General features: G+C 38.8%; 1 protein-coding gene across 3 annotated transcripts in view; it reads left to right on the forward strand.

Moving 5' to 3' along the window:
- Positions 1-11,527, forward strand: part of NME8 (NME/NM23 family member 8) — a 47,003-nt gene that overhangs the window by 33,336 nt on the left and 2,140 nt on the right. The window contains exons 14-17 of one of the 3 annotated variants that reach the window (XM_070615420.1): positions 2,613-2,764; positions 3,343-3,487; positions 4,096-4,334; positions 4,961-5,337. In XM_070615420.1, the coding sequence (XP_070471521.1) occupies positions 2,613-2,764; positions 3,343-3,487; positions 4,096-4,333 (535 nt within the window). In that variant the 3' untranslated portion in view covers position 4,334; positions 4,961-5,337. Of the gene's footprint in view, positions 1-2,612; positions 2,765-3,342; positions 3,488-4,095; positions 4,335-4,960; positions 5,338-11,527 lie in introns of those variants that run through there. The other 2 variants (XM_070615421.1, XM_070615422.1) reach the window with 2 other exon arrangements.

Raw genomic sequence — 11,527 nt, forward strand, 5'->3', positions numbered from 1 at the left:
GCTCTCGTCCAAGGGAGCATCTGAGGAAAGCTGCTGTTCCTGAGTGAGGCATGGACCACTCATTACTGGAGGGCCCAGCCCAACGCCAGCCTGAATACGGCCAAGGCTTTGCAAGAGAAGTTTGTGGGATGCTTGGTTTGGGGCTGGGAAGTAACAGATAGTGGTGGATAACCAGCCAAAGGGTATCTCTTGGCAAAAATATCCACCTTATCCACTATTTAAGAGAAATTCCTTTGAGAAGGGTATGGTGGCAGCTGCAGATTCTTTAGTTAATCATAAGAGTTTCAAGACAATGATGACTACCTTAATATGTAGTCTACAATTTGGTGGGAACATTTGCTTAATTTCCTGATGAATCTTAGAAATCAGCTAGACTTTGTAATCAACTCAACACCTGGCATGTTACCTGGCCCATAGGGTGCACTGTTTAAATATTTTTTGGTCTTATCCGTTGGCTTGGTATCACCTGGAAGACAGAGGTAGTATCTCATGCATCTCCATCCTTGGCATGTAGCCGATGGAAACAAACTGAATTGCAATTCACTTAAATCTTTGTGCTGATTTCAGGGTAGGATTCAATTCAGGGGAAGAAAGGCCCTCCCTGCACGTGAGCAAGAATACAGATGCTTTACCAGGCACAGAAAACTCAGCAGACATGTTGACACAATAAATAACAGCACTTATGAAACATCACTTATATGAAAACTGAAATGTTTTATTTTGTGTAGGATATCTGGAATCTGGCTTGTCCTGAATGGATACATTTTACCCCTGATTTAGCCCTATTCACTTATGTCTTTGCTCCTGTGCCAGACGATTACCTTAAAGGATATATGGGTTGGATACTGTGTAAGTGGTGTGAGCAGAGTGCCATGCAACTTCTTACTGAAATGCAGCATAGAATGCAATGCATGGCGTCAGAGGGAGGAATTCCTATCAACACAGGCCTATGCTTGTAGGCACACTGTTTCAGAATTGGTGGTTCCAAGTGTGGAGGTAGCACACCGGCACAGAGACACTGTCTCCAGGTGAAGGCCCTCTGTGGCTCTCCTCTCCACCCCACTGTTATTGTGAGGATTCTCATCCAGAGCCCTTATGATCTCTATGTTGCCACAAGTTCACAACTAATCCTGACCATTATTTTTTATTTGTCTCCTCCTTTCCAGTTCTCTTGGCTCCACCCAGCTCTTTCAGGTTGTTTTAGAAATAACTCTTCGAGCAGAGCTCTGCCCCTTTCCTGCACTTGGGTATCAGAGTCTACACTCTGCATCGCGTAATTGGAAATAGGGTCACTTGCATAAAAGAGGAACACGGCAACCCCTCCCTCTCACACATCCTTCCCCTCACTCACATACACTTTTTCCAATAAACATGTCTAACAGCATAAGAGAGCCATGGTTGTAGTTCTCTGCATTGAATGCAGTAAGTGCTGGTGATGGCTTAGACTGTCTTTGTCATTCATTGTGCAAATCCCCCATCCCTGACAATCACACACTACAAGGGTCTTGGGCTGCAAGTATCTTCAGATCAGAGGTATGAGAACAGCCAAGGGCCGAGTGGGAAGGTCAAGTTGGATAAGGCAAAAAAGGAAATCTGAATGGGTCACTGAAACCAGAGAGGCAAGGAGAGGGTCTTGAAGCTGAGGACAGAAAGCCAAGTTTCCAGTGATGTTAGTCTATTAGCAAAAAGGGGTATTATTCACCATGAGTGGATTTTGTGGGTTGGCTGCTCAGGACTGTGTGTACAGGGAGAAAATAAAATGAACAGTGAGCTTCTCCTCTACTGAAATCTACATAGATAGATGGAGAGACAGAGAAAAGGGCAACTGAAAAAACATCAAGGAAGAACCGTTGATTTAGGAGATGTGTAATCATCTGTCATGAAGGAAGCAGAACCAAAATAAACTACCCAACCCGACGTGGATTGTCCCGTCCCAACATCACTCCTGCCTCTTTACACGAAGCCATCCTGTATGCTCCTCTTATTGCTGCGCTTTCTCACCTGGAGGGTTCCATTGCACTGTCTCCTGGATCCAGTGTTTATAATTTGATGTCTTTGGTATGGAGACAAATCCCATCTCAAGTGGTTGATAATACTTAGTGGTGAAAGAAGGGGAAGGAATATTTCTTGGGAGCTTAATATGCACCATATATTTCAAATACATCATCTGATTACACCCTCAAAAATCACCTTCCAAAGCAGGTTTTACTATCATATTTATATTTGAAACAACTAAAGCTCAGAAAAGTTATGTAATTTCCCAATATCATATAGCTAGCAAGTAGTGCAACCAGGAATCCACAGTGTGTGCTTTTTCACTACACCACGGCATCCACTGCTTCTTTCACAGTTATCTGTCAATATCCATTATTACAGTTATTGAAATGTTCGCGTCCTTTCTTCCTAATGACTATGACCTCCTTGGAAGGAAGTAGCATGCCCCAAGCCACTCTGTAATTGCTTCCTTTCCCACAATGCCTAGATCAGGGATGAGCTGGTATTGCTTGATAATTTCTAAACAATTTATATAAATAGTGTTAGCTTGTGCTATGTTATGTTATGTTATGTTATGTTATACTATAACAGTTTTTAACCTGACTTCTTTTTGAAAGTTTATGTGCACAATTTGCAATGGGAAGTTTGCCTATCAACCAGTTATATGGAAGCGATTCCTTAGAAGCCGCTGAAAAGGAAATACTGCATTTCTTTCCTCCTCAAAACACTTTAGCAGTGATTAAACCTCATGTAACACATCAAGAAAGAGGTAAGTATTTTAAATAAAAACCAGTGCCTACATTTTCCTCCAAATTTTGTGAAAATTTTCAAACTACAGAAACGTTGAAAGAATAATGCAATGAACATCTTCCTCTCCAGAATGTAGCACTCAAAGTTTAGGCAGTTGGTGAGATTTTGCCAAGATTTACTTTATTTAATTTCCTCAGTGGCACTCTCCTCCTTAGGGAGAAGAGTTCAGTTTGGCTTTCCCCTTCAATCCATATCTAGCAGGAAGTCCCTTGGCTTTTGAAGCACAGAGATGAAAACACGTCTTGACTTTTAGCAGAGGAGCAGATCCCCTCTTCTCCCCGTTTTCTGGTCCCTTGGATGTTCCGGGTGATTTCTGGAAAGATAGAACTCAGAGAATGAATGTCTATATTAACATATTAAAGTTCTTCTGAATATCAGTGGGGTGCTTTTTAATTCAATTTAGTTTTGCGTACTTTTGGTTTTTTAAACCACGGGATGCAAGTAAAACTGTTAATTTCCATAGTTATTTCAATCTAATTGCATGTGGAGCGAAAGTGGAGGCAGTCTGCAAGATTACCACATCTCTCTTTTCTCTAGAGGAGATCTTGAGTCTCATTAAAGAGGCTGGATTTGATATAACACAGGTCAAGGAAATGCTGCTAACTGAAGAGCGAGCGGAGAAAATTTATTTCAAAATAAAAGGAAAAGACTTTTATAAAGATGTATTGGCAGTGTTATCTGAGTAAGTTTCTGATATATAGTTCTTTTCATTATAAAAGTAGTAAATGTTCATTGTAGAAACTTTGAAAAATACAAAAATTAAGTAAAACGTTTCATCTAATCTCCTTCATGAAAAGACAGCCTGTTAATATTTGGGGTTCATTCCTTTTCTATTTCTCTCCTTCCCTCCCTATCTTCCTCTCTCTCCTTCCTTGCTTTCTTCTTTCCTTCCTCTGTCTCTTTAGGTCTTCAGCTTAGATATAGAAGCTGTCTAGGTTTTTATCTGCTTTGCTAACATACTTAATCTGTGTCTCAGTTTTCTTATCTGTAAAATGGGGATAATAACAGTACCTACCTCATAGGTTATTTTGAGGCCTAAATAATCGATACATTGAAAGTACCTGGAACAGTGCCTGGCATATACCACTAGAGTTAAACTACAGCACTCTTTTAGCACCAAGACCTTTTGAAAGAGGGAGAAATGGAGAAAAAAGCACAAAATCACACTGATAAGGACAAAGAATAAAGAGGAGCTCTCTGGATGAAACTGTGGCCTTCTGTCTTTAGCTGTGTATGCAATCTCTACAGTTGTAAATAGTCCAAGTCTTCTGAAAACATTGTTATTTGCAGGGGTCCGTCTATGGTCATGGTTCTGACCAAGTGGAATGCTGTTTCAGAATGGAGACGATTGATGGGTCCCACAGACCCAGAGGAAGCAAAACTATTGTCCCCAGACTCTATCCGAGCCCAATTTGGAAGAAGTGTTTTGAAAAATGCTGTCCATGGATCATCGAACACCTACGAGGCAATGGAGACCATTAATAGATTGTTTGAAGAGTTTGTCTCTGAGAATCCTGAGGAAAACTAAAGTGCAGTACCTCTTTAATTATTATTTGCTTTTCTTTGCTTGTTATGGGGACTGGGCCTAGGACAAGGCTGTCCTGGAAAGACCAGAGCTTTTCCCATATTCCTGAATCAAACTTTATTCCCTGCCAGACACGCTATGCTATTCCCTAGCAGCCTTGAAGCCTCAAAGCTGAGCCTTGTAGATGCCAGGGACCTGGGAGACAGTGGGGCAAGCAAGAAACCCTTGGTCTTGAGCTGTTTGTGCGTCTGCCATGACACAGTCTCATACAGTCCTTCTTTTTGACTTCCCCCTGCTTCTCTACTTCAAATGGTCAAAGTCTCATTCAGCAACCTCAACTCTGTTCTCTAAGTATTTAGAAACCTGGAATCTCCTAACCACCTGGGGGTGCTATATGATAATGTAATATAATAGAATATTAGAAATCATAGAGTAAACGGCAATCGTTTCTATTCTTTGGCAAAGAGGTTCTTATTGGGGAGAGGTAGCTACATAATGTGTATGTGGGTTGAATCTGCTTAGGTGTTGATAGAAAACTTGAAAACTTTTCTATCCTGGGCAGTGTGGGAGACGGGGTGTAAGATAGGTGACTTTTCCCATCAAACCCACTTTCCTTCTTTATTTTCAAAGAGCAGGCCCACAAATGTACACCCGTATGGCTCTGGCTGCTGACCTCAAGGTGACTGTTCAGCCTCTTCACATGTGGAGGGTGGTCCCCACCTGGATGGGCCAAAATGAGACTCAGTCTCCGGAGCAAAATGAGAAAGTGATGTGAAGTGGAAAAACCTCTCCACCCCCAGCCAGGTTCCTCAGGGAGAGAAGAGTACATAGTTCATTTAGTATTGTCATTTAGGCAATGGTTTCTCCAAGTATAAGAACATTGTTTCAAAATATTAGATGCATAAAATAAAAGTAAATTCTGGCATAGCGCAGCTCATTCCATGAGTCTGACTCAATTATAGACCAAAGCCTGATTGCACAACCCATAAACAGTTTTGTTGGAAAAATATGTATTGTGTGTCTGCTTGAACTGTGCGTCCTTGGTTAACGCAAAACTGATTGATTGAAGGTTGTTACCTTCAGGGAAACACAAATCTAATGAGGACACAAAACTCAGAGAAACAATCTCTGATTATAAACACCATAAGACAGTGTGTTATTAAGCATGCCAGTGGTGAATGACTGGGGAGGAGATGAGTGGGACTACGTTCTGTCTTGTAGTGTTTGTTAGCAATATGGTGGAGATTTAGCCTAACGTCTGTGTATCCCTCCATTTTTTGATGAAGGAAACATTATGAATAGTATAGAAGATTTTGAATTAGCGTATAATTCAGTCCTGAATTAACAGGTGTATGTTTGATGGCTAGGAGCTGGAGAAGGTAAGGAATAAAACAGATCTTGAAAAATGGGTAGGATTTTTAAAAATCAGAGGTAAGGAAACAAAAAAGAGAATTCAGTTTTAAAAGTTTCTAAGCCATCATATGTATATGTGTGTACACACACACACATATATATCTTGATGTTTATATATAAAGACATTTGGCTGGCTTCTTTCCTACTATATCTACTATACTATATCATATCAGTCTGAGGGTAATATTGTGGGTCTGTTTCAGACATTCAAGAATCAATTTGTTCAACTTTTTCTACATGCTGGACACTGTTGCAGGGCTAAATATACACAGTCGTTGTGTTAAAGGAGCTTAGGTCTCTAAAAGCAGGGGATAGAAAATTAACATGTGTTCTCAAGTTCTTAGGGGTAAGCACAGAGTGCTTTGAGCAGATGCATGTAGGAGAGGGAGAGGGAAAATGAGAGACAAGCTCTCCAGGCAGGAGGCATTGCAATAATCAAAGTGAAAGATGACAGCAACTTGAACTAATGTAGAAATGGTGGGGTAATGATAAGTGGAATATCAGAGAATTCTTAGAACACTGCATTGCATCTATAGGACTTGGCAATTGACTCCCACTCTACCAAGTAAGTGGGAAAAGATAAAGCTACCTAGCTTGAGTAACTAAGCAAATGATCTAACCATTCCCAGACAGAGAATCCAGAGAGAGCAGTAGGTTAGAAGGAAATATCATCAGTTTTGTTTTGGTCATTTTGGGAAGAAGGCATTTGAGCTGAGAGTAAGTCAGGCCCTCAGAACAGGGGAGTCAAGAAGACTCCATTGGAACGATGTCAGCACAATGGTGGAGTAGGCAGCTCCAAGCTCCCATCCTTCCATAGGAACATTTGAAAAACAACCAGAAACTGTCTGAACCAACTTTGTTAGAACTCTGGAAAATAATCAGAGGTTTACAGCAACAAAGTGAATGCTGAATCAACAAAAAGGCAACTTCAAAATTGTATGAAAGCTTTGTGACATTTTTACTTACCCTTGCCCTACCACTTCCCTAGATTGGTGACAGTCTTGAAGATTGCAGCCTGTGTTCCCCGTGTGGGTCTCTGGTCTCTGGTTCTAGACAGAATAGAGCAGATATTATTCACAAATTATTGTGTTTTCTGTTCTAAGCTGTCTGGAGGCTACCTGAAGGATGACACAAGGCACTCATCTCTGTTTCATCTAACTCAGAAACCACTCAGGGAGGAAAGGTGATGGGCATTGCTTGAAAACATTGTATGGTGATCCCAAATCCCACAGCTTCCTGGGGCCAAAGATTATGGTTGAGACATATAATAGACTGCCTAAAGCCAGGGATGAAAAGCTGGGGAAAGAGTTTCTTTGGGAAATAAGGACATTCAAAACAACTCGTGCTGGGGAATTTAGAAGGTTAAGCACATGCCAAGGGCAAGATACATGCTCAGAAAAGATCTGAGAGATCCTAAGTTTTTACCACTGGCTGATCTATAGGAAGGAGGGCTGAGGCCGAATTGTAAATGGCCTGGCTCAGCATTAAAGAAGTGCTGCAGCACAGGGAATCCACAAAGCCTTGGAGAGGTAATTCCCTGATGGTCTTGTTTTTAAACTCCTGGCTTTCCAGGAAATCTCAGTCAAAACACTGGCTGAACACAAACTAAGTCTGCACCAATCCAGAAGAGCAAACCCTGTGGAAGAGGGGAAACTGATTTTCAGAGCTACCACATTATAATAGTTGAATGTTCAGTTTTCAACAACAACAACAAAAATCACAAAATGTACAAGGAAATAAGAAAGCACAGCCCATTCACAGGAAAAAAATTGACGGAAACCATCCCTGTGAAAGCCCAAACATTGGACTTACTGGATAAAGACTTTAAATCACTATCTCCATATGCTCAAAGAGCTTAAGGAAATCATGGATGAAAAAACTAAAGGAAGTCGAGAAAACGATGTACGAATAAAATGAGAATATTGATAAACAGGAATTATAAAAATAAACCAAATAAGAATTCTGGAGCTGAAAAATGCAATCACTGAATTGAAAAGTTCACTGGTGGGGTTCAAAACAAATTTGAGCACACAAAGGAAAGAACCAGCAAACTAGAAGGTAGAAAAGTGGGAATCATCCAGTCTTAGGAGCAGAAATAAAAAAGAAAAAGAAGAAAGGCAAACAGCACCTAAGGAATCTGTGGGCCACTACCAAACAGACCAACATATGTGGTATGGGAATCCCAGAAGAAAAAGAGTGAGAGAAAAGAGCAGAAAGAATATTTGAAGAACCAATAGCTGAAAACTCCCCTAATATGATACGTGCTTAAATCTACTCATCCAAGAAGCTCAATGAATTCTAGGAAGGATAAACTCAAAGAGATCCACCTGAGATACATCACAGTCAAAGTGTCAAAAGCCAAAAACAAAGACAGAATCTTGAGAGCAGTAAGAGGGAAGTGACTTACAGTCCGCAATAACAGATGATTTCTTATCAGAAACCACAGGAGGCCACAAGGCAGTGGGGTAACACATTTAACGTGCTGAAAGAAAAAAACTGTCAACCAAGAATTCTACATCCAGCAAAACTATCTTTCAAGTGTGAAGGTGAAACTAAGACATTCCCAAGGTAACAAAACTAAAAGAGTTTGTTACTAATAGACCTGCTTTACAAGAAATGTAAAGGGAGTGCTCCAAACCGAAATGAAAAGACACTAGACAGTAACTCAAAGCCATATGAAGAAATAAAAAACACTGGTAAAGGTAACTACATAGGTCAATATAAAAGCCAGCATGATTGTACTTTTGGTTTCCAACTCCTCTTTTTTTTCTGTAGTATATAAAAAACAAATAAATAAGATAAAGATTATAAACATATGTTAATGAGAACTCAGTGTATAAATATGCAATCTGTGACAGTAATAATATAAAAGGGAGAGAGACAGAGATGCAGAGTGTTTCTATACTATTGAAACTAAGTTGGTGTTATTCAAACTAGGTTGTTAGAAGTTTGAGAATATTAGTTAGAATTCCCTAGTGGGGATTCCTGAGGGGTCACACTAAGAAAATTTTTTAAAAATTACAGAAAAAAGGGACTCCAAATGGTACGTTACAAAGAAATTAACCAAATACAAAAAGAGCCAGTAATGGTGAAATTGAGGAAGAAAAGCACGTAGAACATACAAAAAACAAATAGGTAGGTGGTAGAAGTAAATTCTTCTTAATTAGTGATTACTTTAAATGTGAGTGTAGTAGATTCTCCAATTAAAAAGCAGAGGTTGGCAGAATAGATTAAAATATGTGATCCATTTATATGCTGTCTACAAGAGATTCATTTTAAATCCAAAGACACAAAGAGGTTGAAAGTAAAAGGATGGAAAGATATATTTCATGCAAATAGAAACTCAAAGAGAGCTAGAGTAGCTATATTTTTATCATAAAAATATATTTTACACCAAGAAAAGTTTACAAGAGAAAAAGGAGGATATTATATATTGAAAAATATTCAATTCATCAAAATATAACTATTATAAACGTATACACACATAACAACAGAGCCCCAAAATATATGAAGCAAACTTTGACAGAATTGAAGGGAGAAATAGACAGTCCCACAATAACAGTTAGAGACTTCGATATCTCTCTTTCAAAGATGGATAGAACAACAAGACAGATCAATAAGGAAATAGAGGACTTGAACAGTGCTATAGTCCAATTAGACATAAAAGGTGTACAGAACACTCCACCAATCAATGGTAGAACACACATTCTTCTCAAGTGCACATGGCACATCTCTAAGATAAACCATACGTTAGGCCACCAAAAAGTCTTAATAAATTAATAAATTTTAAAAATGTTGCAATCATATGAAGTATCTTTTCTGACTACAATAGAATGATACTAGAATTCAATTACAGAAGGAGAACTGGAAAGCTCGCAAATATGTGGAAATTACACAACACATTCTTAAAACCATAGAAGAAAGCATAAATTAGAAAATGCCTTGAGATGAATGAAAACAAAAACACAGCATACCAAAACTTATCGGATGTAGCAGAAGGAGTGCCAAGAGGGAAATTTAGAGCTGTAAATGATTACTTTAAAAGGAACAACAGTCTCAAATCGATTAATTTACACCATAAGGAACTAGAAAGAGAAGAGCAGATTCAACCCAAACTTAGCAGAAGGAAGGAAATAATAAAGATTAGAATGGAAGTAAATGAAATAGAGAATATAAAATCAATAGAGAAAATCACCAAACCAAATGATTATTCTTTGAAAAGATCGAACTTGACAAACCTTTAGCTAGACTGACTAAAAAAAGAGAGAGAAGGTGCAAATTACTAAAATCAGAATTGAAAGAAGGAACATTATCACCCACTTTGCAGAATTAAAAAGGATTATAAGAGAATACTATGAACAGCTGCCTGCCAATAAATTGGATAAACTAGATGAAACGCACAAATTCCTAGGAAGACACAAACTATCAAAACTGACTCAAGAAGAAATAGAAAATCTGAATAGACCTATAGTAAGTAAGGAGATTAAATCGGTAGTTAAAAACTTCCCAAGAAAGAAAAGCTCAGGACCAGATGGCTTCATTGGAGAATTCTATCAAACATTTATGTAAGAATTAACACCAATTCTCAAGCTCCTCACAAAATTTGAAAAGGAGGGAACACTTTTTTTCCTGAGGGAGATTCACCCTGAGCTAACATCTGTTGCCAGTCTACCTCTTTTTTTGCTTGAGGATGATTAGCCCTGAGCTAACATCTGTGACAGTCTTCCTCCACTTTATATGTGGGTCACCACCACAGCATGGCTGACAAGTGGTGTAGGTCTGCACCTGGGATCCAAAGCCCCAAACCCAGGCCACCAAAATGGAGCATGCTGAACTTAATCACTACACCATGGGGCTTGGCCCCAAAAAAGGAGAGAACACTTTTTAACTCTTTCTATAAGGCCAGCATTCCCCTGATACAAGAGCCAGACAAAGGGGCTACAGGAAAAAGAAAACTACAGAACAATATGCCTTCTGAGTATCAGTGCCAAAATCCTCAGCAAAATATTAGCAAACTGAATTCAACAGCATATTAAAAGGATTATACACTGAGATCAAGTGAGATTTATCACAGGAACACAAGGGTAGTTCGACATATGAAATCAATGAATCTAACACACCATATTAATGGAATGAAGGAAGAAACAAATATCACCTGAATTGATAGAGAAAAAACATTAACAAAATCCAACGCCCTTTCATGATAAAAACACTCAGTAAACTAGGAAGAAAAGAACTTCCTCAACATGATAAAGACCACATATGAAAAATCCACAGCTAACATTGTGCTCAGTAGTGAAAGACTGAAAGCTTTTCTTCTAAGATCAAGAACAAGACAAGGATCTCTGCTTTTGCCACTACTATTTAACATAGTTTTGGAAGATCTAACAAGAGTAATTCGGCAAGAAAAAGAAAGAAAAGCACCCAAATAGGAAAGGAAAAAGTACATCTAAAGTTATGCAAGAATAAAATGGCTTCCTCTGAAAGTTACGAGGAAGGAAATTTGAACACTACATACACGAGAATGGTGACCATAGCAATATTCAGTGTGCATATCATCTTATGAGAATTATCCACTGTTTGCAATTTACAGTAAATGAAGAGAATTGTTTGGATTTATACTATGTAGTGTGATTATCCTTCATTTATTCCTAAACCAATATGTTTACTATACATATATACATCATTATTAGAGGGCAGACATTACAAGATCACGCTGCCATTCAAAATTAAGGTGCCACATTTTTATTATGAACAAATGGCATACAAAATGCAATATATACC

The sequence above is a fragment of the Equus przewalskii genome, chromosome 4 (assembly GCF_037783145.1).
Source record: "Equus przewalskii isolate Varuska chromosome 4, EquPr2, whole genome shotgun sequence".
Taxonomy (NCBI): Eukaryota; Metazoa; Chordata; class Mammalia; order Perissodactyla; family Equidae; genus Equus; species Equus przewalskii.